Source organism: Balaenoptera musculus, chromosome 9 (genome assembly GCF_009873245.2).
Source record: "Balaenoptera musculus isolate JJ_BM4_2016_0621 chromosome 9, mBalMus1.pri.v3, whole genome shotgun sequence".
In the NCBI taxonomy this organism is placed as follows: domain Eukaryota; kingdom Metazoa; phylum Chordata; class Mammalia; order Artiodactyla; family Balaenopteridae; genus Balaenoptera; species Balaenoptera musculus.
The window spans coordinates 13,220,038-13,247,821 of record NC_045793.1 but is presented as its reverse complement, the minus strand read 5'-3'; the positions used below and the strand labels follow the sequence as shown (position 1 = coordinate 13,247,821).

General features: G+C 41.2%; 1 protein-coding gene across 2 annotated transcripts; it reads left to right on the top strand.

Annotated features, from left to right (window-relative positions):
• The first annotated feature begins 1,175 nt into the window (after nt 1-1,175).
• Nucleotides 1,176-27,784, top strand: WEE2 (WEE2 oocyte meiosis inhibiting kinase). 2 transcript variants are annotated; one of them, XM_036863710.1, is made up of 11 exons: nt 1,176-1,427; nt 10,081-10,277; nt 12,046-12,097; nt 14,023-14,195; nt 15,715-15,836; nt 20,947-21,093; nt 21,763-21,870; nt 22,003-22,088; nt 22,853-23,023; nt 25,022-25,164; nt 26,801-27,784. In XM_036863710.1, exons 2-11 carry the CDS (start codon nt 10,177-10,179, stop codon nt 26,955-26,957), a joined length of 1,260 nt encoding a protein of 419 aa, XP_036719605.1. In that variant the 5' UTR covers nt 1,176-1,427; nt 10,081-10,176; the 3' UTR covers nt 26,958-27,784. The 2 variants fall into 2 exon arrangements, with proteins under 2 accessions (XP_036719605.1, XP_036719604.1); XM_036863709.1 differs by lacking the exon at nt 1,176-1,427 and adding an exon at nt 4,817-5,215.

Sequence of the window (27,784 nt, the reverse complement as noted above, 5' to 3'; positions counted from 1 at the left end):
TCATTAAAACCTTGCCCTGCTTAGTTTTATGAAGGCAAAACTTCAGTGTGGGGATCTTGTAATTGGGTCAGAAGTGTGAAGAAATGACTGAGAATGTTTGACCAATTCCTTGGGACTTCATGAGTCCCACCCCTCAGAGCAGAGAGAGAGAATGAGTCAAGATTGAGGTACAGTAGGTCCAGCTCTGAGAATGTCTTTTCCATCCCTACTAATTTCTTCCCATTAAAGCAGTGAGTGTGTGTGTGTGTGCGTGCACGCGAGTGTTGTGTATGTTGTGTGTGTGAGAGAGACAGAGGAGACAGAGATCTCGCCTCTGTGGCTGCAGGGCTGGCTTTAGACTCAGTCACATAGGCAACTACTACCTGCTCTAATTTTACAGAACCTGGGAATGGTCAAATGCCACATAAATTCTCCTAACTGTGGCCCATAGAGAAAAGATCAGACTAATGAATCTATATCATTTTAAACTATCTGCTCCTTAAAGTATGGGCAGTACATCAACCATCTCTAAATTATTGGGATATGAGGTTAGAACTCTGTACCTGTTCTAAGAAGACTACTGTCTTGTGAGTGGACAAGTAGTATATCTCTATTATAACAGCTATTGTGATGCATATCCTCTAGTTCTAGCAAATGGAAAACTCTGGCAAGAGAAGCAATTCGTTAGAATCTGATTACTCATTACATAGTTATATAGTAGATTTCAAATAAATAGATTAATCTAAGGATTTTTACTAACGGCACCAAAGTATTCATGGGTGAAAGGATATGTTATCAGTGATCTGCTCTAAAATACTCCAGCACACACCGCCAAGAAAGTTGTAGATGTAAATGAAACAAGACTGTAAAACTGCCCCCAATTTTTGAAGCTAGGTTATTGGTACATCAGGACTCATTATACTGTATTTCCTCTACTTTTGGTGTGTTTGAACATTTCCACAAGAAAAAGCAAAACAACAAGAAGCAAAGTATTCATGATAGACTCATAAGCTTTAAGATGACTTCCAGGCTTTATCTTACCTGGCCCACAATCTTGCCTTGGAATTCTGTTCTGCTGGGAATGCTACTCATTAGACATAGGTGTACAAGGACTTCAAAAGAAGAAATGTGGTGGCCAAATATAAGTACCGCTAGTGAATATTGTTAATGATTGTTGTAATTATCACTAGATTGACTGCAACTGACAGCCACTGCTTCTGTGCACTCCCTCTTGGTGTGGGAAGGAAATCAAGAGAAGGCCCCCTTCACGGTTCCTGGCTTTGCTGACCATGCTTGTCATGGGAAGAGAGCTGCTAGGAGTCCGGAGCACCTGAGACCCTTGATGGGATGGGTCCAGGCCCAGCACCTGCTCACCGTCACTGCCGCTGACGGATCCGTCCAGGGAGCTGAACAATACACGTGATGAGCACGTTCTGCTTTTTTCTAAGGTATTGCAAACATTCCCCTGCGGGGTTGAGAAACACTTCCGGTTGTGATGAGAGACTGAGCACAATAAGGACAAGGAGGACAATGGGGTTGAAGTAGGAGGGACCTGAGAGATATCACTGCCTACTCGTCCTGCTTCCTCAGTGAGCTGGAGATTATTCCTCCATATGTTGATGAGGCCCATGGGCCCTTGTCTGAGAACACTGATGCTGCACTGTTGCCTCTACAGGGCACATTCTGGGGATAAAGGTCAACTTCTCTCCTCCACCACCTTGGAGTTCCCTCAAGTGTGTCTCTGGTCTTCAGATTCCAGGCCCAACAGTCCAAAGCCCAGAGAGTTGCTTTCAGCTTAAGCCTGCTTCAAGTCTTCACTTCCTGTCCTGGAATCTGCCAGCTTCCCATTAAGCCTGGCAGTAAAAATGTCCAATTCTTATCTGGGAAACCAGACCTCCCAATGGTTCCCCGTGGGGCAGTCCCATCAAATACATCATAATCCAGCATCGGTATTTTTTCAGAGTTTGGAATGAATCAGTCTTAATTCAATCTTCAATAAATAATGTGGTAGAGCTTCACTTTGGCTTGTTCAAGCATTTTTTACATTTCTCCCTCCTAACTGAGGAGACAATCAGGCTAGCATGTCCCTCCTCAGAGCAACAGACCCTCAAATATCTCATTTTCCATGGCCTTAGCTTTACTTTTGCAAAGGAACAGTCTACCTCGAAGGGAGTACAAGTTTCTACCTCTTGTGAATCCGATTTGAATTAGCTGGATTTTCCTGCTTCTGTCCTTCCCATCAGTGTCTCAAAGGCCTCAGAACTGAGGTTTGGTCAGAGTGGAGCTCTGAGTCTAGGAGCTTTCTCATCACTCTGCAATATCTGCAGAAGGAGAGTTTCCCCCAAGCACACGGTTTGGGGAAGCCAGCCCTAAGATGCAAAGCTGACTTCCTCCTTGTACCTCTTACTCCTGGGAACATTACTTTCCTGCTGTGCAGAAATCCCTATAACAATATGAAAAATATTCCACCTTCAAAAAAGTCAAATACTGAGTATTTTAAACAAAATGAGATACATTAATTTTACTTTCCCAAGTCCATTCAAAAATAGTTTATGGAAAACCCACATGTGTTCCACATTAAGGGAAAAATCCTCCCTCCTTTTCCTTTTATTGCCACAGATTATTTGGGTTCCCCTTTTGACACCTCATCTCAACTATGATGCTAAGCTTTGTGCCTGGGATGGATGCCTGTGGTATTAACATGCACTGGAGCAAAGACGGAATCTTTCACAATGTGAAGAGGCTAAGGACAGAGAAAAGAGTAAAGCATGACACCAGAAATAGTGGGGCTGCAGGCCAGAGGCCAGATGTGCACCTCCAGGGATTCCCTTGGGCCATCAAGGTCGGCAACTGCCCAATTCTCATTGTTCTATTTTCCAAATCGGGAATATTCTTTTTGTACTTGTTATTATACCTTTCTTATTCTGAAGCCTTAGCCACAATCATCTGCTGAGTGATAATACATGGATGGTGAATGGTACAAGTTATATACTTGTGATTGGTCATCACGATGGCATAGTTGCCTCCCTAGGCAAACAGTGCAGTCATAAGTAAAGGTAATTGAGAATTCTAGCAAGGCAGAGAGGAAAGGCAGGGGTGATGATAAAAACCAACCTAGCCTACTGGGTAACACCCAATACACCAGCCCCTGTGCCCTGGCTGCAGGCCCGTGATACAGTCAGAGGGTTTCAGGTTGGTCCCATCCTGCCTGAGAGCAGAGCCAGCCTCTAGCTGGCCTGGAGAGGTGAGAATGACTAGCCATAGCCTTGAGAGGGGAAAACTGATCAGCACCAAGGCTGTAGTGAAGGAATTATATCACATGGCCTGCTGGTTTGTAAACAAGAGACTCACTCCGAAGCCCAGAATCTCAGTTAATAGGAATTTCTTTACCAGCCTCCCCTCCCTGTGGATGACTCTATTTTCCTTGGTCCCTGTGGGATGCCGAGTCTCTGACAAAGGTGAGCAGTGAGCTACCCTGTTGAGTGATTTGGAAAGTTTGCGTGGCCAGAGGGACTGGGGAAGGACAAAGGAAGGATTGGGTGGTGTGCGCACCTACAAAAAGCTGGGGCGTGAGAAGGCGTTTAGCTGCAGAGACACTTTCACAATCACCCCCACCCCAGTTACTCTTCACTTGGATTAACCTTCTCATGAGTTCAGGTGGGAAATGGGAAATGAGTGAGAAAAAAGAAAGGGGCGGAGGGATTGGTGAAGAGAGAGAAGATGGAAGATGGGTGACAGGCAATGGGTAACCAAAGACTATCAAGAGAAGGGACATTGAATTTGTTTCAGTCAAGACCAAACTCATCCTCAGCACCTCTCTCTCTTTGGGTCCACGTTTGTCATGTAAATAATTCCTCATGTCCAGTCCCTCCAGAGTCCCCCCTGAGGGCACCGGGGGCTCATGTACATGATTTTCCTTTTTCATGTAGTGCCTTTCACATGGTTTCTCCTACAAAGTGATATTGGTGGCCTTTTTTTTCCTTCAAAGAGCTTTTTTTTTTTTTTTTACCCTCTCCATAGGGGCCTCTCTGAGAAAGAAATTGAATAATGTATGTTAAAGATATCTAAACAGTAAGAAAACATATTTTACAAAATAAGGTGACTGGGGCCCAAGTAACTGCCATTTTCAAGTGATACATATATCTGCTTCTCTGTTTGCTGATCTTTCTACCTTTCTTTTTTTCAGTGTGAAAATGTGTCCGGTTCGCTAAAAGCTTTAACTGCTAATACCTGGGGGTGGGCGGAGGGTGTGGAGGTGCCTGAATTAGGACAGGTGTGTCTGGCAGAGACCTCAGGTGTGTCCCTATTAGGGAGATGAACTCCAGCCAAGATATATTAGCGGCTGTTTAAGGATCATTATGATATCCAGGTGATACTGAATTCTAAGGAACTGCTGCTAGCCACTGTGTAGGTGGGAACCAGGGGAGAGGAGAGGGTGATATTTCTAAATGGTAGGTGTAAGAGAATGAAAATAATTTCTTTCCAATAATGAGCTTTTTCCCAGTTGGCTAACATGTATTTTTAAAGCCATGCTAAATTAAAGAATCCAACTGTTTCCCTAGTAGTTGCACATGGGTTCAGGGAGACTGTGGGATATCCAGAAGAGTTCTATACATAATTGGATTTAATTGCTCAAAGAGTTACTGGAGCCTTCTTTAATCAGAATGGAAATGAGGAGAAGCTGAGATCACACAGATACGTGGTACTTAAGTGAGTAAACCAATGGTGTGTCTCCATGTAGCTGTTAGTTGGCAGAAGGAAAGCCAGGCTAGAGTTAGGGAACTTGCCAGGTTACTTTCTTTTCTCGTTCTTATTTCTGCAGCTCTGTAGTGTTTCCTGCGGAGAGGCCTTCTTGCCTAGGTTGTAAAGCTATTTGGCTGAGATGGGTGACAACGATGAGGACAAAGAACTGAAGCAGAAATTAAGCTTTTCCTCTTGTGAGGAAGAGCATGAGAACGAAGGACAGAAGGAAGCCCAGGAGAGCAAGAAGGACCAGAGCCAAACCCCAGAGAAGTCTGGAGTTCAGGATTCAGGATGTGTCCAGGATGCAGAGCTTACACCTCTCAGAACTCCCCTTAGTAACGTGCGTGACCTCAACACATTTCAGGAAAAAGACCAAGCGAGTCCGGGTCAGGGTCTGAGGACTCCAGTGTCACACTCTCTCACACGTCCTGAAACCCCAGCCCCACCAGACAAGGGCAAGCCGCCACGCTGCGAGAGCCCCTTCACTCCCAAAGTAAGTCCATCACTGGGGAGGAGGGAGCCCGGCCGCTGAGGTCCGTGCTCCTTCCGTTCGGCGGACGGAGAACGAGGGCCCAGTCCTATGTACGTGTGACAGCTCTGTTTCACAGGCTGTGTCTATCTTCAGTTACGTATTTGCTGGTGAAAATGAAGAAGAGTTTAAAGTTACCGGAAAACAGAATTAAGTGTCTTGCCAGCTGTCTTCTTAAAACCATTGGTGTAGGCCACAGATAAATCTTGGGTGGGGAAAAAGTTCCTCGTGAAAGAATACTGGAACTGGAAAAAATATTGACATCTACAGCCTGACCTGTACTCTACCTATGAGAAAACCAAGGTCTCAGGAGGGAAAGTGGCCTGTAGCTCAGCCAATGGCAGAGAAAGAACTGAGAAACATGATCTTTGGGGCTTGGTCTACTGTCCTTGCCATTACGCCAACTGGCTCTATTTTTCTGTGATTATTTACTAACATTTCCTAATATAAGAATGTTCACATTCACTGTTTAACATATTTTTATCTCTTTGCCGCTGCTCTTTCCAGAAAGACGTCCTCTCCCTTCCTTGGTCTAGTGAGGTACAGGCTCTTATATGTGAACAAAGAGGTAACTTGTTGATACTACTTTATAAGCTGAGGATGGCAAATAGGTAAAGGTCCCAAGTAAGCAGATTCCTTTATCCTTGCTGTGATTGATCTCCTATTATATCATTCATGTTATTAAAGCCAGGACTGGGGCAGGGTTACCTCTAATAGACTGGTGCCGTGGTGTGTGAGCCTTAGGCCTGGAATTAGCTCTGCTTCCCGCTGGCTCAGCTTGAGGTGCTTAAGATCATCATCATAACATCTGTGCTTCTGATGGCAGCACAGTCACTGTCAGCAGGTCTCTTTCGTCCCTGCTGAGTATGGGTACCACAACTACCAGGAAATACTAAGCTTCTCGTTTGACTGGTAGACAAACTACTTTAATACGCTCATGTGTCTGTCTGGGTTTTTCAATGGTCCCAATAACCAATCAATCAACCATTTATTTTCTGAGAACCCACTGTGGGCTGGAAGCATGAGGTAGTCTCTGGCAGGGGAGATATGCCTACGGATACTACGTGATAGGTGATTCAAGAGTGGTCAGAGTTCCCTGGGTGGACCGCTTCTCAGTGGGTAGTCAGGAAAGAAATGAAGGTGAAGGAAACATATGAAGGGCAATGAAAGTTGGTATGGTTTTTTTTTTCTTTGAATTTAACTAAAAATGTTCACTTTATTAAATATAACAAAATCTCAAACATTTTTATTTATATACATATTTCTTGTCCAGCTGAAGTGTTTTGAACTTGAAATAACCTGCCCTTACAGAGTATCCTGATATTGGTATGGTTTTAATACATGGAAATTAGGGGGAGAGTGGGCTAGGAGCATGTAGTTCAGAGCAAGAGTAAGCAGGCAAGGAGACACGGCACGGTATGTGTATTTCATCCACTCATTGAAAACTTAACTGAACACCTTGATATGCTAGCAGACCTTCTGCTGGCAAACCCTTCACTACCTCAAAAAGTGCCTACAGAATGAATAAAGGTAAACAACGACGGTAAATAAAGTTCAGATCAGATATGCTAGAGGACTTGTAGAGCATGATGAGAAATAGTGGGGAATTAAGTTTCGAGATATCCAGGACACCTTTCCAGAGAAAGTAATGTTTGAGAGCGGTCTTACAGGATGAGTCGCAGTTTGCTAGGAAAAGAAGGGAGTGAGAGCTCGAGGCTGAGGGAAAAGCATCTACCGAGCTATGGAGGGGAAAGATCACGCTACACCTGGAAAACCGCTAGTTGTTCAGAGTGGCAGGGGTCTGGCAGTGAGGCCAGAGCAGGTAGGTAGGAGCTACACTGAGATTTTATCCTGAAAGTGTTGAGAGAGCCATTAAATGGTTTTGGTCAGAGGCAGTTTTGAAAAATCATGACCTTCATGTGAGGGATGGAATGGAGCAGGAGAGACCATGGGGGCAGGGCAGAATTCATAATAGATCTACTGAGAAAAAAGAAGGGCCTGAACTTGGATGGTGGTGGACAGTGGTAAATTGAGAGATGTTTAGGAATTGCTAACTGACTTGATGGAGGGGTTGCGGGAAAAGGAGGGACCTAGGGTGTTGTGAGGCTTCCTGCTTGTTTGACCGAGTAGATGGTACCTTGAATCAAGGTAGGTGACCTTAGAGGATATACAGGTTTGGAGAAAGAGATGTGGTGTAAATCGTTGGATAAGTGGTTCTGCAATGCAGGAAAACCACCTAAGCTGGAGATCTATATTTGGATATCATCAGCATTTAAGAAGTTGTTGAAGCCATGGGTGTGTATAAGTTTACACAGTCTGTGTGCCAGAGTAAGAAGAGGAGTGGTCCAAGCTAGGGACCCTAGAAATGCCAAGATTTGAGGGACAGAAAGAAAACAGCGTTTGGGAGGGAAACTGGAAATGCAACTGGGAAAGTACACACTTTACGAAAAATATAGTTTGGATCAAGGTCAGAGGAGAGAGGCCAGGGTGATGATAATTCATAATGTTGTGCTAAAGACAGGGACGCAGAGGAAAGGAGGATTGGCTTAGTTCAGCCTTGCCCAAGGGATAGGACCAGAAATCATGGGAAACGACTTCAGGTCCCCATAAGGACTTCCTAGCAGAATTATCTAGAGATAGAAGAGCTTCCTTAGGAGGTAGTAAGGTCCCTGTAGCTAAATGCATTCAACGCTATTTGATGACCACTTGGTAGAAACACTGTACCAGGGATTCAAGCATCAGGGAACTAATTGTACCAACTGGGCCTTTAAAGTCTTTCCCAGTCCCTGTGATGTTGTGTCTTAGTGGGAGGTTGCCGCCTTCTCCTCTCACCATCTTCTGAAGTCAAGGAGCTAGTCCCCAAATTTCCTTTCTCTTAATCATCTGTAGTAAGAGCTGTTACTTATATAGAATTAGCTACACTCTCTGCAACACGTGTATACACTCAACCTGGTCATCTTTCCAGAAATTTTCAGTCTAGTTTACTTCTAGGAAGAACTCACTTTCATAAATCTTGTTGCAAACTGTGTTCTTTTAGATTTCAAAAGGATTACTCATAATTCTATCATTCTGGCAATAAAATCCATATTAACATAATATCATTTGCTATATTGTAAGTGGAGTTCACAAAATCTATCAGCCTTCATATTTCCAGACTAGGAATTCTGATAGTCTTCCTTGATATGAATACTTTTCCTTACTTTTATCTGACAAGTTTCTAGGCCTTTTTGTTGTCCTTGAACTGTAGCAACTGGAGCTATGTGCAGCTTACCAGGTGTGGATGCCCCACTGTTTCATATGTGACAGATGCATTTTATTTTCCATATGATAATCAGCATCACAAAAAAACTGTTTCAGAAAATGATTTACTATAATTCTAAATTCATTTCCTGAATCACATTGACAACTGAGAAATATCATATAGTACAGTTTTATTTCTTTTGAACCAATACTCAACCCTTACAATAAACTTATGGGAAAATTGTTTGTCATTGATGGCTTTGTCTGATAATATCCCCAGGGCTGTTGACCCTCTGAACTCTAAGACATATGTAAAACCCTTGGCAAAACTCTTGACTGTGTCAAGTTTTCTTCACTTAAAAAAATGTTAGGCTACTATGTGTACTCTATAGCTTCCTTCATTTCTGTTTCTATCAGTCATTTAATGAGTATTTATTTCTGCTTCTATTGTTAATCTAATAATGAGTATTCATTAATAAGTTTAATATCCATTCTTTGTAGCCTCACATTCTTTAATTACATTTTTATATAGTGAATCATATTGTAATCTAGCTTCTGCTTCTACACTCGAAAGTCATGTGCAGAGAATATCAAAACAGAATTCTTTTCCAAAGAGCCTCACAGTACAATGATTACACTATGAGGTTACATCATGGCCCCTGTGTCTACTACTGTCCTCTTGAGGATCTATTACGCAGCTATTCCTCTGGCCCCTGGCACTTAGGTCATAATAGCATTCTGCTGTCTCATCAGAATTCTTTGTCTTTGATTTCTCCCCTCTGTCATTTGATTTAGTTCCGGTTAGGTTTTAGGCCGATGTTCTCTTACTGTATCCCACTTGGAGTGGTAAGCCCTGCACATTTTCCTATTGACTGGTATGCTAGTTGTAGCCACTGCAAAGCCTTGCATCTTAAGGGCTTAGAGTATTACTTTTCAGTCTCCTTACCCAACTTCCTGGAACTTTTCTCAATTTGTGCTACATTCTTAGTGGACTTGGAAACTTCTTTTTCCATGGTTAGATAGTCTATGCAATCTTTCCCTTACCAAGTGATTATTTCTGAAACATCGATGAACTGCTGATTAACGGACTGTGCATTCCTTAAGAGCCAGAATTCACCTCTGGACCCTTCAGCACCTAGCCCAGCATCTGCTACTTAGTAGGTACCAAACAAATATTGAGATGAATAATTGAGGAGAAATTAACTATACAGTCTGAGAACATAAGCACCAGGTCTTCTAGAGTCATTTTCATTTGTCTAAGCTGAAAGGTCATCTTTAAAAAGCTGGAGGTAGGACTAGAATTGGTGGTCTCATTGCTGACTCTCAGAATCGCCCAGGGGAAGAGGGTGGAGCTTAACAAAAGTACAGATTGCTGTGCTGATCCCAGGAATCAAAATTTCTAGAGGTAGACTGGGAGTCTGTATTTTTCATAAGAGAACCAGTTACAATGTTTGCAGTGAACCAGATATCCTCTAAGGTCCCTTTCAGCAATAACTTTCTTTGGTTCAAATATTAATTAACTAACTGATACAGAACCATTTTTTAAAAATTACCTCCATTCTGATTTGCCTTTTGTCATCCTCATTCAGGGCCAGGTGAGCCAGCCGGTGATCTCTTCAACAGGGAAGCTCCCCTCCCGAAGCTCTAAGCATCTGAAGCTCACACCTAGTCCCTTCACCGATGAGATGACCTCACTCGCTCTGGTCAATATTAATCCCTTCACTCCGGAGTCCTATAGAAAACAATTCCTTAAATCCAATGGCAAGCGGAAAACCCGAGGCGACCTGTAAGTGTCCTGTTGCTATGACTTTTGAGAACTGATCTTACTATTACCAAGTGGAAGGGGGAGTGTTAAAGATTAGGAATAAACAAGAAGTCTGTCTGAATGAGTCGACATCATGTTTATATATTCCCTCCTTTCTAAATGTCAGCGTTGGCTTTAACCTTCTTTGTCACAGAGATCGTAACACCTTTCCATTCTGAAGTGTACCGTAAAGTGCCTTCTCTTTGAAAGAACAGGGCAGAGTAAGCAGTAGATCTGTCTTATATTAGGAAGTTGAATGGGCTATGGAACTGCACTCAAGGGCTCCTCTCTGGTTACTACGAGTCCAGCAATTGGGGAAGGTGTAGTTCTCGTTCCAGAGAGTATATTGCTGTTTTGAGTCTAGTGGTGTGACTGGTGATGAGAGCTATAGAGCAAGGATTTGAACTTCTCTGCAGGTGATGGAAGGCTGGCTGAAGAGAAAAAGAGAGTACTGCTTTTGGAGGTGCTAATAAATGGAAAGCCAGCTGCACTATTCCATAAAGGCCACTGAATGGTAGAAATCACCTAAATAAGGAGAGTGCAGATTACTCAGGGACAGTTCTTTACTGTATCCTCAATGCTGCTTTTTTATAGAATGGGAGCACCTCTAAAACAGGCCAGTCATTTATGCTTAGGTGTACTCAGCAAAATAAATGCACAGCTAACAATCTAAAAGCCTGTAGAACACTTAATGTGCTGTGTTCTTTTGGAATCCATGACTACATATTAATCAGCCTTGTAGCCAGAATAGGTTTTTCTCAATACTATTTCCTGGATCTTAAGTAAACAGGACTTCAGCACAGGTACACTGGTCTATTCTTGTTACTGAGTATTCCACTGCTTTTAGCTCTTTAGGATTCTTTGTAAACCTTCAGAGTGAATGGCTTCACCTCTCACTGAAGCTAGCAGGAAAAGACTGCTGATTTGAATTCCTGGCCCTGAAAGTGGTGACATTTTAGTACAATAACTTAGTGATTCTGAGAGGGTATTTTCCCCTCTTCTTCATTGTGGTGTTGTTATTTTATAAAGTGTTAGAATGTAGTATTAAATGTAAGTCAAAAGTGTCCTGCATCACTTAATTTGCATGAGTGTAATGTCCTCCACTTGCCACTTCTACCCTGTACTTGTCCAGAAGAAGAACCTAGCTGGCTGGTCTAGAAACTGAAATTTTGCTTAAAGATCCAGGATGCATCTGCTCATGCCAAAGAGGGTGTCCGTCAGAGACTTCAGCTTAATGAAAAGTAGTTGAAAACATCTTAGCCAGGATTAGAGCACATTCTGCTATACTTACAGTTGGCTTGTGAACATAAGACAGGCCTGGTTCTAAGGGAGGCAGGTGTTGCAGGGGAAATGTTGTATCCTGGTGAAGAGCCCTTAGAGTTTCAGGTATGTTCTGTGCACTCTCTTGATTCGCATCTCAGCATACCATGTTCTATTTGCCTAAAACCCTGTTCTTTTCTCTTAGCTGGTTCCTACTCATTCTTGGAATCTTGGCTTACATGTCCTCTTTTTTGGGAAAGGCTTTTACTCTTCAAATAATTAATTGGGCGCTGTCTATGGTATCCCTTGATATCTTGTTTTTATCCTGTCCTAAGTTCCTGTACTGAAAATTTCTGTTTATCCCTCTGCCCAAATATAGATTGAAGAGGGGAAGTAATTGTCTTATTTACTTGTACAGCCCCCAAACCTAGCATAGTACCAGGCTCAATAAGTGCTAATCATACTCTGATATTACTTTTTTTTTTCCAAGTGAGGAAGCTGGTCCAGGAGAAGGCAAGGTAGAACAAGGGCTGCCTGCCAAGGTGAGCACAGTTCTTTGGTCCAGCTGTCGTAACACAGTCATTTCATCCTAATGTCTCCTTCTTTCTCCCTCCCTCCCTCCTTTCTGCCTTCTCTCCTCTCCAACCCTCCACACACCTTGTAGTAAATATGTTTTTCAGCTAAATTTATCTGGGCTCTCATCAGGGTCTATATTCTTAGCTAGTTGTTACTTTACCAGACAGTGTCTAACACATATATTGCTGAACCATTACCTTGGAGTATTCTTAAAGGCTACTGCTACAGTCTTTGATCTGGGGAAAAATTCTATACTCCAGAAGAAGTGAAGGGAAAATCAAGATATTTAAGGTCCAAAAATGAATAAGACAAAACAGAGAAAAAGGGCATAAAGCCAGAGGTCTATATGTAAAAATTTAGCTCTTAAATGTGCAGTATCTATTGATTTTTATAATTTTGATCTAGTATCCCTCATTTGATAATATAAACTAAGAAAATAATGCTGTAAATATTACCACCAGAGATGTTTGTTGCAGCCTTAACTGTAATAGCAAAAAAGAAAAAAAAAAAAGGGGGGGGGAATACTAAATGTCCAATAATAGAAGAATGGCCAAGTAAATTATAGTTTAAAGTCAGTGGAATATTAAATTGCCATTTAGATGCTTGAACATAGGCATGTTTTCATGATGTTATAATGTTCAGTGCATGTAAGTGGGGGGGGAGGGTCGGGGAGGGGAAGGGGGGAGGGAGTGATATGGATGGTAAGGTGGTACTTGGTGTCTGAGATGAGGATGGTAAGGTAGCAGGTAAGCACTACCAGCGCCTTCAGGCCTCTGAACAGAAGTGTGGATTCCTCATGGGAAACAATTAGGTTTGTCTGATTCTACAGCATCATTTTGCAAAAACAATCTTCCTATTAGAGGAGATGGAGAGAGGGCTGGTAGCTGCAGCAAATCCAGACTTGGAGGAAACAGAGCTTGAGACTGGCTAAGGGCAAGGGAAATTATAGATCTTGTTGATGAAGGCTGGTTGGGACTGCATGTTGAAAATGAAGAGCTAGTAAGAGTCAAGATATTTTAAACACTTAAAGTTGGATGGCAAAAGTTCTTGCTAATGAGGATATTGGGAAAAGATGAGTTCACAGAGACGAATCAGCTTGGATTGAGATTCATATAAATCTCTGGATATTTCTGTCATCATAGCCACGATTTACTGAGAATTTTATATATATATATATATATTTGTAACATATATAATTCTCATGTGATGTTTGAAAGGACCCTGAGGCATAGTTGCTATGATCCTCATCTTACAAATGAGAAAACTGATAACGGAGTTCAGTGACTTGCTCGAGTTATTTACTAGCAGAGCAATGAGTGATGTCGCTAGTTGGCCAGTAGCGGGAGTGGTTGCTATATCTGAGCACACATTCTGAAATAATCAATTTGACAATTTTGTTCTCCAGACTAAGATTTTTGGGGAAGCAAACTGAACACAGTATGTTTATTCAACTTGAGATGAAGCATCAGCAGCCAGAGTGTGAGACAAGTAAACAAGAGCCAAAGAGAGGTGTTCCCTTTGTTTAACATCCGCCTCCAAGAGCCCACCCACTCCTCCAGCTAAGGACAGTAGCTCTGGCTGTGAGTGAGGTGTCCCCTCTAGGCACATATAGGGAAGAAGAGTATGGCCAGACAGAGGAAATAATATAGAAAAAGATGTAATAATATAGCAAAGAGAAATGTCAGTACAGAGTTGTATGACAGATTATAAAGAACACAGAGAAGGTAGTCAGCAATTGTGGCAGGGTTGCAGGGGCGTTTGCTACCAAGAATATTGATGGGTTTGCCTCAAAAGTCTTTTTGAAAACTTAGAGAAATTTAGGAATAATATGCCTTAATTTTATTCTCACAATATGTTAGGGAGAATTATTTTTTTTACTGAAATATTTCAGAGATGTGTTCTACGAGAAACCAACATGGCTTCCCGCTATGAAAAAGAATTCTTGGAGGTGGAAAAAATCGGGGTTGGGGAATTTGGTACAGTCTACAAGTGCATTAAGAGGCTGGATGGATGTGTTTATGCAATAAAACGCTCCACGAAACCTTTGGTAGGATCATCAGATGAGTGAGTACCTTTAAAATGTACTAGAAATACACACTTGGATTTGTCAAAGCATTTTGAATCAGGGCACTGATGTCATTTGCTACTTTTTTTTTAATCACCCCCCCCAACCCACTGAAAGTTGTCTCACATTCATAACCTTTCTGAATTTTCAAGATCAGAGATAAGTTATTTCCTGAAATATACCATGAGCATTTGGGATCATGTTGTGCTTTTGTTTTGTTTTTTGTAGTTCTCCTGGCTTTTACTACTGGTCTTACTGCTTTTTTTAAACGAATAGATTTATGGAATGATCTTCTGGTGCCTGTTTAGTTCATCAGAAATATTACCAAGTTATTGTTAACTCACTGGTTATCTCTACTTTGCATTAATAATAAATTCAATAGTCAAGTTTCAAAGTTTCCTTCCTTGTAAGCAAGGGAAAACTAACAAAAATTTAAATTTCATTCCCAGAACTAAATGTTCAAAAGTTCTTCCTTTCCACAAGGAAAACAAATATTTTCAGATTCAGCCATTGCTTTTTATGAACTCTGGGGAATATAATACTAAAATGCTGAATCTGACATCAGTCTTTGGAATTCTTCATTTGAATAATGAAATTGATCAAGTACTATATTTTGCTTCTTTTGTGTTGGATTTCCTATTGCATAATGAATATCTGCCCCCAAGATTGTCCCTGTGACTACATCATACTGGCTGAGTTTAATATTGACTATAATGATTGTTTAGCCTTCATAGGGAAGGTAGAGGGCCCATCACAATATCCACAATCAAGTCCATTTCTTCTTAAGCCCATCAGGGTTTTTAGATTGTGATACAGTGTAACTAAGAATCAAAGCCAGTCTGGGCTTCCCTGGTGGCGCAGTGGTTAAGAATCTGCCTGCCAATGCAGGGACACGGGTTCAAGCCCTGGCCTGGGAAGATCCCACATACCACGGAGCAACTAAGCCCGTGCACCACAACTACTGAGCCTGAGCTCTAGAGCCCACAAGCCCTAACTACTGAGCCCACATGCCACAACTACTGAAGCCTGCGCGCCTAGAGCCCGTGCTCCGCAACAAGAGAAGCCACGACAATGAGAAGCCCGTGCACTGCAAGGAAGAGTAGCCCCCGCTTACCACAACTAAAGAAAGCCCGTGCACAGCAATGAAGACCCAACACAGCCATAAATAAATAAATAAATTTATTTATTAAAAAAAAAAAAAGCAAGCAGGTCTGCTGCTGAGGTAATAACCACCTAAGATTCCTCTCTACATATGTCATGTTCAATCAGAAAACCATGGACTTTGGTCCAGGACAACCAAGGTTCTGGTCTTAGATCTACTATCACCAGCTTGACTTTGGGTCAGTCACTTAACTTTCTAAAGCCTTAATCCTTGCCACTATATCATACTGAGGAGTTAAATGTGAGCACTCAGTAAATGTTCTGCCATTGTTAATAATGCCTCATAGCTTGTCTTTTAAAAACCTTTGTATGTCTATTATTTTGATTCAATTTTCTCAGTGCTTTTCTGTCTCTTAGGAATTTGGCTATGCATGAAGTTTATGCTCATGCGGTGCTCGGGCATCACCCCCATGTGGTACGTTACTACTCTGCATGGGCAGAAGATGACCACATGATCATTCAGAATGAATACTGCAATGGTAAGTACGTGGTCTAATATCTGTGGAGAGGGAGATGAACTTTTAAGACTTCAGAAAAAAATCTTTGCCTCCTTCTTGTAGTTTATGGCAGGTATATTAGAGTCATACCTAAAAGTCTGTACTACTGTTTTGTTTGGAAGCAGAGAGCTGGAGAAAATGAGTTGAGCTGGAAAGGAATTTCAGGCTTATGCTGTTATGTATTTCTTTCAAAGCTGATGCACAGCTAATACACAGAAGCTATCATCACATTCTTCACACTTTAATTAATACTTAAAGAGAAAACTTTCACCCTGGTGGTTTGAATGGTAAATCATCCTTTTACCATTTACTAGGTGTTCTAAAAGATGTAAGCCATAGTCCTTACGATTTTGGGGAAGGGGTGGTAAACTTATACAGCCAACTTTTGATTAATTTTGAAGTGGATTCCTGTGTTTGGGGATTGTTCATGTTTCTTGCTGCTTCTTACCTTTGAGCTTTAAGTATTCTCACAAGAGTAAGGGCATGGGGTGGGGTGCTGGGACTGAAACTTGGTGACTTCAGGTATATTCTCCTAGGTCCTTCAGGACCATATATACACTGTAACCAGCAAAACCTTTTTTTTTTCTGGGCTACTTAAATTATAAAGAGTGGTCCTTTGGATTAACGTATTTCTAATCCATGATTAATATTTCTAATCTATGATTAAGGGGTGACATAACAGTAGTTGTATATTGTTATTCTCGGAAATACATTTTCATCAAAATGTTCAGTGGTAAAGTAGAAAAGTGCTGCCAGTTGAATAGAAGCTTGCCATCATTTTAGGATGCATCCATATTTTAGCCACAGTAATATTGGATAACGGCATCCCCCCCAACATATACACCCACCCTGAGCTTCTTTAATAGTACAGTGTGTCTTTGGGTGAGTTTAATGACCACTGGATAGCCCTGAGTATGTATGTCCAGCCTGGCTTTTGAGAACAGTGATCAGTGATAAAGCTCCATCACCGTATACATGATTGATTTTACAAGTCGGTAAGTAAATAACATTACGAGTTGCTAAAAACATAGAAAATGGTATAGAAGACATATCCTATAAAATAATGATTTGGCATTTCCCTTATTGTTTCCTTCTAGCCTGATTTTCTCATAGCCTTACCTGTGAACTTCATGAGTTTTTTCCCTTAATAAGCTCACCCCAAATCCCTTTTTCTAATAGTTTCTTTGGGATTAAAAAATGGACCCTTTCCTTATACTTGTGATTGAGAGGTTGAGACTTTCTTATCATCTTCTCTTCTTAATTTCCTCTTATCATAACCTGAGATTCCCTATTCTTTTTCTCTCTTCCCTCTCTCTATAAAGATTGATTTTATTTCCATGACATTTAGCTACTAACAAAGAGAATATCAAATTAAAAAATTAATAAAGCGAAACACAACTAACTTTTACCTGAGGGCAATGTAAATTTTAATTGGGGCAATGTAAAAGTTCAAATTTTCAAAAAGAATAAGATGAAGTGATCTATTACAAATCATCTTCTAACTCTTTTCAACATTTGAATACCTTCTATAGGCTCGACACTGTATTAAGCTCTAGGGTGAGAAATACTGTAGAGTGAGATAAGGTAAGTAAGTCCTTATCTTCAAGGAGCTTCATTCCATCTGCTCTGTTAAAATGAATACAAAAGAGACGATCTGATGCAAAGCCATATGGTACAACTGTGGATACAAAGCGTTCGGAGAGGATGAATGTGAGCAAGAGGCAGTGTGGTGGGATGCGCCTGGGCTTTAAAGTCAGGCAGACCTGGGTTCAAAATCCAGCTCTGTCACATAGTAGTTGTAGGATCACTGGGATGTCATTTAATCTCACTGAGTGAAGAGACAGTAATATTTATTTAAGGGAGTAGTTTGCAAATTGGCAACAATATATGTCAAATGCTAGCACAATATTAAGTCCCAATACATAGTAAGAACTTGATAATACTTGTCATTAGCATATCCGGAGAAAATCTCATAAAGGAGGTAAGACTTGAATGAGACCTTGCAGAAGGATTACTAGAGTTTAGGCAAGGAGAGGGAAGACCACCCAGTTAGGGGAACAGCAGGCCGGCTAAGAGCACCGGGCTGGGAACGGGTCTGGCCTAGCAGACGGTAAGGAGATGAACAGGCCTGAGGTGACCCTACAGGAGGAAATAAGATCAGCAAGGTAAAGGGTGGGAAGACTGCAGTGGGCCGTGAAAGCCAGGCAGTGGGTCTGACTAGATGGGGAAGATTATGGGGAATCATTGTTTGTTCATCATGGAGGTTCACTAACTTCACTCAACACTTGCCAATTAAAATGGGACTGTGATTTAGCAAAATGTAATTCACATACATTGAACCTTTCAAATGTGAACTGATCACGGAAAATAAAGCATGCCCTTATACCTTGTTTGTAGTTAAGGGTAATCCATGTTGAGACTTTGCCTGATGGCTCTAAGTAAAGGATAATAAGCCCAAAGTATGTGTAAAGTAGCAGAGTAGTCAGTGCCTCATTCCTTCCACTCCCTCCCCACTGCATCCTCTCCCTCTTTCTCACCTCTTCATCCTTATGCCCTGTTTCCCCATGCCCACCGTTACCCCTCACCCTTAGCCTCTCATAGCAGGCCGGCTGGAACATGTACTGTTATGGCTTTAACTCTGATTATAAGTTAGATGATTTTGATAACTTAGATTTTAACTATTAGAGGCTAACAGTTATCTGATTTCCCCTCCTGTCCCTCCTGAACCCTGAGCTAATCAAAAGTTCCCTCCTTCTCTGCCACCCTAGCCAAGATCCCCTACAAGCCACCTCTGGGCCAGCCTCAGAAATCTGAAGGTTTTCCAGTAGCAGGCTGATTCTGCAACAACCAGTATTCTAACCGATTCAGGACTGGATGATTAATCTCTCCCTAAAGGCAGTATTTTCTTTTGATGTCTCTGTCACAGAAGTTTTACAGGGCATGTTCCCCTAGAATGGTGGTTCTCATACTTGCTCAAGTGATGTGACATCCAGAAGTCTGTGTCTTCTGTGGAACACCATGAATACTGGTTATATTTTTCCACCAAATAAGGAACAACTTTACCAGCAGAAAAATATGCTTTGTGCTGTTGGTAGCAACATAAAATCAAGATTGTGAGAATACAAATATATGAACATAATATCCTGTTGAATTGTTGGTCTACTTTTTGCATTTCATTGTTGGAAGGCATTTGCTATTTATTTTTTTCGGTATCTGTTAGGCCTCGCGAGCAGACAGGAAAACGTGGATATTTTTTTCTTAAGTTTTTTTTTTTTTTCCGGCCAAGTAGGGCGAGTATCTTTATTTTATCTAAAGGAAGGAATTCAGCAACTCATCTCACAAAGGTGATTTGAAAAGAGCTGCCAGGAGCTGGCTTGCTTCCTCCTAGGGCACCATGCTGGCAGGAGCCAGCTCCAGTGGGGGTACCTTGGGTTACAGAGCTAAGGCTCCAGGGCAGCTGGGTGAGATTAGGAGGGATTAAGTTTACAGTTCATTCAGTATTGCTATGTCTATAAACACATACTTCCTTGTTAGTACTATTTAGTAAAGAACAGTTAACTATGCTCTTCTTTAAGAGTGTGTGGACAATCGCTTTAGCTCTAGCAAAATAAGGATATTCTAATACAGTCGTATAAATGAGTACTTTCCAGTAACTTCTACTCTTCTAATGACCTCTTGGCTATCTTTAATATTACCTATACAGATTCTAAGTAACTACAAGTGCTGCTAGTACTGGTCTAGTTACCCTTACTACATATCTGTAGCTCTTCAGGGGATTAGAAATACCTCTGCTTATAATCGAAAGGAACATATTAAGTGGATCCTAAGTAACCTAGGATGCTTCTTTCTTTCCATACCTTTCATAGGGTCCTTGACTCAGCCTTTCTTTTCCCTCTGTTGCCAGAATAGACATTCAGTTCAGAAAATATTTATTACGTGCCAGACCTTGGCACAGTGAAGATGAATGAGCTGTGGGCCCTGTCCTAAAGGAACACTCGGGCTAGTGGGGATACGGGGGCTTTGTCGCAGCTCATAACCTTTTCCGCAAACTTAATATTGAGGTGACTGCATTTTTAACAAGCACACGCACTCTTTCTTTACTTATTCTTCCTTTTTAATTAATGTCTTTGACAGTCCATAAGTTCTTTCCTAAGAAGACTCCCAGGGGGAAAAAAAAAATAACCTTTACTTTAGCCCTTTTTGTGTTTCTGAAAGGGGCTGAATTCTCCTTTCTGAACTTATTTTAACATGGCAGCTCAAGCTTTAAATTCAGTTTTACGTAGGATACTTTAAAATATCAATTTCCTTAAAAGTACAGTTACCATCTCAGATCCTCCTGTTCTGATGCACACTTGGAGGGTGGAGCTGTGGGCTTTCTAACTGACAGGGGGTCCCAGGAGTCTCTAATTTGACTGAAGAGGCTGCCAACAAATGCTAATTAATGAAACAAAGGGTTCAGAAGCATTCTAATACCTTAGGACAGGGGCATCTAAGATCAGGTAGTCAGGTGAGCCGGGGCCTTATCTTTTTATTGATAACAATGATAAATAGTTGATATACAAACACGGTGGCTCAAATAGGGTTTAGGTGTATATGGAGGTTTTATATTTTCCTTGGGTCAGCAATCATTACATGTTCTTATTTCATGATATATATTTTAATGGAATGAAACTTGAAGTCAATTACATTAAAATTACTAATGGCCTATAATTACTAGCTTGATACCAACATGGAATTATTCATCAACACCATAGTAGCTACATGACTAGGCCTGATTGGCCTTCTGGTTAATAGCTAGGTAAAACTTTTAAAATGTTAGTTGGGGCATACTCAAAGCAATAGGGCCACATCTTGGATACCTAGGATATGGCATTTTCTTTTCCTCTTTAAAGGCCCTTAATTCCTCTTTCCAATATGTCTATGGTATAGACAGGGAGCAGATATCATGTTTCAAACTGACACTGAAGCAATTTATACTTGCTGGACTGCGTTCACTCATGAGGAATTTATTGAATACGTACTATGCTTTCATTTATAAGATTCATACCTTTTCTCTCATTTTGCGGGGCTACTCTCTGTTTTTCTTTCCCAGGTGGGAGCTTGCAAGCTGCTATATCTGAAAACGCAAAGTCTGGCAATCATTTCCAAGAGTGCAAACTCAAAGACATCCTTCTACAGATTTCCCTTGGGCTTAAGTACATCCACAGCTCTGGCATGGTGCACCTGGACATCAAACCTAGTCAGTACAGCTCTCCTCTGTTCCTCTGGCCGTATTGAGTTCTTTCCCCACTGTTGTCAGAATCTGTGCGTGCCTATCAAGTGTCAAAGATGCTGTTTGCTGGCAGAATCCCTTTCATCAGTTCCCCTTTCCCCCTCCCCTGCCCAAATTTCAGTTAAAGAGCTTTAACCATTTCCCCCCTGGGCCTAGAGGACAGAGAGTAAAGACTCCCAGATAGTGAAGCAAAAGTATGAAAATAAGTGTTTAATTTACCGCATAGATAAGTGACAGCATATTGGCTGCATCCTGACTTTTTACAGCTAGTGCTCTACTCTTTCTAACTCAGCCCTGATCGAAGTGAGCAGAAATGAATGGTTTAGGCACTCATTAATGTGAAATGCGAGGAAATGTTGTGACTATTTTGTGGTTTTGATAATTTCTTTGTTTTGAGGCCACCAGCCTCTTCAGAGGATGGAGCATGTTTGAGGTTTAAGTTTCACTGAAATAGGTATTATCAGTCACTCAGCTGTTCAGAAGTAGTGTGAGAGATTCCATGGAAGAAAGGAAACCTTGGTAGTCTTGTTACATGCACACAGAAAAGGAGGGTGACTGAAATGTTATTTACAGAAAAGAATCTCGGGTGAAAAAGCTTAGGATTCATTACTTAATGACAATTCTGTATTTTTTCAGGTAACATCTTCATATGTCATAAGATGCAAAGTGACTCTCCAGTAGTCCCAGAAGAGATTGAAAATGAAGCTGATTGGTTTCTCTCTGCCAATGTGATGTATAAAATTGGTGAGTCTGTCTTGTAACCTGGTTGGTATAATATTATCCTATAAAATTTATGCTGACGACTCTACTCCGTTTATTCCAGTTTTAAGAAAGACATGCTTTTAAAGAACTCTACTTCTTTTTTTCTTTTTCTAGGTGACTTGGGTCATGTGACATCAATAAGCAAGCCCAAAGTGGAAGAGGGAGATAGTCGCTTCCTGGCTAATGAGATTTTGCAAGAGGTATAGATTAGGGAAACGGAGGGTATTTTATAATCCATTGAACATTTTGAGTCTCAAATGAACGTTGACAGTGCAAGAAATGAAAAGTATATATTTATAATTTAAATTTATATTATCCTTTTTCTATCCAGAATGGAGACCAAAGATAGGAGAGAAACTTTTGCAAAAAAAAAGTGTGGGGAAAGCTGGCTCAAACACGGATTAAGCAAAATTTTTACTGTTTTTCGTGAAGGTCCTTTACTGTTTCTAATACTTCTTAGAATTCTTAAATTTACGGATTTCCTAGTAGGAAGGAAGCCGTTATTGGTCGAACCCATCTTCATCATGCTACTATCCTTTTGATAGCACCTCCAGCTTTGGTCATTGGAATGACCTTCAGTTATTGCTCACCTTCTAAGATGTCTGTGAGTCTGGCCTAGGAAGGATATAACTTTCTACAGGATAATAATCAGGGGGGAAAAAGAGGAGTCTTTCCTATCTGTGATCAGCCAATCTATGCTTCAAGCCTCTTTGAGCCTGAGAGAGCAAAATGGTGCTGAGATTCTGCCTCAGACTCTTTGGGGCAGGGCAGTGCTAATCAAGTGGATTTGTGCTCTGTCCTGTCTTCCCTAGAGATAGACCACTAACCACAGCAGATATGACCTTGCCCACTGCTTCTGTTTAAGTTCACGTGCATTCAAATGAATCTCTCTTACCAGTTGTGTTTTAGTCTAGACTCACTTCACTTGGCGAACTAACTGGCCTTCGTGTCTTCTGTTTTGAAGAATTATCAGCACCTTCCTAAAGCAGACATATTTGCCTTGGGATTGACCGTTGCACTGGCTGCAGGAGCAGAGTCATTACCTACCAATGGTGCTGCGTGGCATCACATCCGAGAGGGGAACCTTCCAGACATGCCTCAGGAGCTCTCCAAAGAATTTCACCAACTACTCAAGGTGGTTTCTCTAATGAAATGAAGAGAGGATAGAAATGTCTGTTTTTTAAAAAATGTAATGGTAAATAGGTGGGAAAAGGGAAATGGTGGTGCCATTGACAGAAGGGAAAGGAAACATGACTAGGAAGCCCAGAAAAAAACAGGACAGACTGAAAGGTTCTCTAGGAAACTTAGAGCATATCATGAAAACCTTTTGTTATAGTTTAAAAATCCTATTGTATTTTTCATTTACCCTTCCTAATAACCCTGTGAGGTGGGCAGATGAGGAAACCAAGACTCAGAGCAGCTCCTTGACTTGTATTTCACTTTCGATAATTGATTAACTCCAAAATCAAACCTGCTCTTAGGCTCCTATTTCAGGGTTTTAACTACAGTCAATGGTAACAGTGATATTACTCAAAAAATTGAATTTTGCGTGTATAGAGGAAACATAAGTTACTTTATTGATGGATAACTGACAATCCCCCCAGTTATTTGAGCAGAAGAAAGGCATAATGTTAATTAGGAATCTATGTGTTCCTTGTCCTTAATGATACCTGAGTATGTGAAGGGACAAGGAAAGGAAGGTATTATGTTGAAACAAAGAGAGGTACAAAAATATCTACACTGTCAAGAAGCTAGAATTATACTAGAAAAGCAATGTATATGTAAGACTTACTTCATGGCTTAAGGAACAGGATTGGTTAGAATCCCTAAAATAGCCTTAGAAATAACTACTCTCTTGGAGATTAAATTTGAGTTTCACAGTTTACCTGAACACTTCAAATTTAGTTCCAAACTTGTCCTTCCTCACTTCTGCTTTCCTGAAAGAAGGCAAACCTTTCCTCACAGTGGTCTTCTGTTCATAGTCTAATCACCTATTTCTATGTGTAAATTGATCTTAGATTTAGTTGATTCTGAGTACCTCAATGCTGTCCCTGTGCTAGGTAATACGCATATGTTAATTCATTTAATTCTCACAATAGTCCAGAAGGTGAATATCGCTATCCTAAATATAGGAAAGGGAGACTGAGTTTCAGCAAAGGTACGTGACTTGCTCAAGGCTACATAATAAGTGGTGGAGCTGGCTCTGAACGTTGCTCCCCAAATGGAAGGGTCAGTGTTTTCTTCATTATTCGACACTACTAATTTCCGTATATTAGGTATTTTCTACTGTATTCCAGTCATTATAGGCTATACACATCCTCTATCTGAAGATAAATGCTGTAGGAATACTGTCATGGTGGGATATCCTTAATTAATTAATTTTTTTTTTTAAACGGCTCTGATGTCCTGCTAGCCATCTTTTTTTTTTTTTTTTTAATTTATTTTATTTATGGCTGTGTTGGGTCTTCGTTTCTGTGCGAGGGCTTTCTCCAGTTGTGGCAAGTGGGGGGCCACTCTTCATCGCGGTGCGCGGGCCTCTCGCTATCGCGGCCTCTCTTGTTGCGGAGCACAGGCTCCAGACGCGCAGGCTCAGTAGTTGTGGCTCACGGGCCTAGTTGCTCCGCGGTATGTGGGATCTTCCCAGACCAGGGCTCGAACCCGTGTCCCCTGCATTGGCAAGCAGATTCTCAACCACTGCGCCACCAGGGAAGCCCCTTAATTAATTTTAAGTGAAAAATGAGCACATTATGGTAGAAAGTGAGCTGAACTAGGAGTTGGGTAACCCGAGTTTTAGTCTTGGTCCTGTCAATAACTTAGACAAGCCACTTTTTGTCTCAGGACCTCAGTTTCTTCCTGTTTAAAATTAAGGCAGTTAAGCTGGTTCATCATTCATCCAGCTCTAAAATATGATACTTAAGGACAACTCAAAGGTATGGATGACTGATGCTACCAGATAAGGATGATATTCCTGTCCCAGGTGGAGCTAAGTTTTCATTTATTTCTTTCCTTTGCACAAAGGAGAAGCTAGTTTCACAAAATCCACCAACAGAAGCTGGGTTGGCGTTGGCTTGGGTGGGGAGATTTTTCCCAACAGTGAAGTTCTATTTCCTCCTTTTTGGTCCTACCTCGTCAGAACATGATCCACCCCGATCCAGCAGAGAGACCTTCTGCAGCAGCTCTGGCCAAAAGTCGAGTTCTCTGTCCCTCCCTGGGGAAAACAGAAGAGCTTCAGCAGCAGTTGAACTTGGAAAAGTTCAAGACAGCCACACTGGAAAGGTAGATTTTGGATGCTGGAGTTGAGAAAGAATCTATTTATGTACTACTCACAGTGACATGACTGGTCTGATGTGTCTTCTCTATGGATTCGAGTGGAATCCAATAGTATGACACAGGGGCCCCTGCCCACAAAGAGGCTAGTAGCATGGGGCCCTTTGTAACAAGGGGCTGGATGCTCCGTGACTAGACGGCTTGAGAGAGAAAATTCCAGTCAATGCAAATGAATACAAGGAAATACAACTGGTAAAGAAAAATTAGCAGGATTCTGAGTGACAAGAGTTTTAAACTAACTGGTGGATGATCACCCGATATAAGATAACCATAGTTAAAGAGGGAAGATATCTATTAGAAATCCATTAAATCTTGGGGGCAGGCAGATATTCTGTCTTGGCAAATGTTTAGAGAAAGAGGTATTTTTCCAAGCCAAAGGAAGCAGTCCTATTACTTATGCATGTAAGCTTGTATTCATGCATGCATTTATTTATTAATCTATTCCTTCATTTAACAAATTAATTAATTAGATAGGGTGGGCTTGGTATTATAAAGGTCAGGAAGTGATGTTTGAGCACGGTTCTGAAGGCATTTTAAAGTAATTATTACATACTGTGAACTGTTGAAAATATAAAAGCAGATGAAAAATGGTCCTTGTCTAGAATAAACTTAGAGGTCCAATTTCTTTTGGATGCACAACCCATCTTAAAATGATTAGTTTGAAAAGTCCCCCAAATGATTTCTTGGCAATGAGTTGTGGAAGCTCTAACTGAGACTTTAGTCAGGTAATCCTTGCTAATAAGCAACTCAATAATTTTTTGCTTTTTGAAATTGTCTAGACCAGGGGTTGGCATACTTTTCTGTAAGAACGAGATAGTATTTCACCCTTTGTGGGCCATATGATCTTAGCTGCAACGACTCAACTCTACTGGAGTGATGTGAAAGTGGCCATAGACCATATACAAATGAATGGGAATGGCTGAGTTCCAGTAAGACTTTATTTACAGAAACAGGTGGCAGGCCAGATTTGACCCATGGGCTGTGCTTCACAGACCCCTGGAGCTTTCATATATAGCCTCTAGAGTTGTTCTCTTATTTTTCTTTAATTTTAAAGACCATTTATGCCCCAATCAGTAGAATTCAGTAAGCCGAGCCTGCTGTGTGTTGAGGCACGTGTGTGCTAGCCATTTTTTAAGATAATCACAGGAGCTAATTTTCTATTCCGTGTATAGTTCAGGCTTGTTTCTATAAATACTGAAATAAAAAGAAAAATATATATCAGTTTTTTCTTCACTTTATAGAAAATTTTTAATTTAATTTTTAAAAAACATCTTTATTGGAGTATAATTGCTTTACAATGGTGTGTTAGTTTCTGCTTTATAACAAAGTGAATCAGCTATACATATACATATATCCCCGTATCTCCTCCCTCTTGCATCTCCCTCCCATCCTCCCTATCCCACCCCTCTAGGTGGTCACAAAGCACCGAGCTGATCTCCCCGTGCTATGTGGCTGCTTCCCACTAGCTATCTATTTTACATTTGGTAGTGTATGTATGTCCATGCCACATCTATATCAGTTTTGATCATAAATATTATCTCTAATTTAGGACCAAGTAACGTACAGTTTTCCTCTTTAATTCCAGGGAACTGAAAGAAGCCCAGCAGGCCCAGTCCCCCAAGGAATGCCACAGTGTCCCTGGGGTCTCTGGGACCCCCACGGGATCAAGAAGCACCAAACGCCTGGTGGGAGGAAAGAGTGCCAAGTCTTCAAGCTTCACCTGGGGACAGTCTTCCCCATAAGAACTCCTTTCACACCAACTCACCTTTTATCCCCAAAATAGATACCAACTGTGTCAACCTTTCTCTTGTAAAGGGAGAAACTAACGGACTTGGGTGCCCAAAGATTTCAAAAGCCACTCCTAATTTAGCATTTTCAGCCAAGATCCTACAGCTATCAAGACTTCCTAGCAGCAATGGTCGTAGGTACTATCATTGGTAGCCATTTCTCTTCTCTCTTGCTACATTCCTAACACCACCTGTCAACAGTTCATGCACTTCTCAGATGTGTTGACGCACAATGGGAAAGCATGGACCTCTGAACTGAAAGCAGCCCTTTGTGCAGCCTGTGGACTATGGGGCTGCCTACCTACCTATCAAGGATCCCAGGGACTCTCCGGGCAAACAGAAAGGAATTCAATTTCGTTTTGAGTTGAGGTAACAGCTTACAAGAAAGTGTGCCTGGATTTCAACAACATTTCCCAGGTTAGATGATTTTATTCCTCAAGGAGTTTTCAGCCACTTTGGGCAAGTAGTTTTCCTACTGCATTCTCTGAATGGAGCCAATCCCCTTCTCTGATATTGTATTTATTAAGTAAATGACTTCACCATCATATGAGGTGGGTAGAAATAAGACTCTACATAACTTCAAATTTCTGAGCTGGCTATTAACTTGTGGAACAAAACCACTGGGTAGAGGGTTCAAGGGAAATTTGATGTGGTTTGTTGTCCCTCAATCTATTTGCTTTGAGCCTCTTGTAACTGTTATAACTGGTTCTGATTCTCTGGCTGTCACCAATTTCTCCTTGATTTTAACAGAAGTTGGCTTTGCTTCCTGTGATTTAACTTAT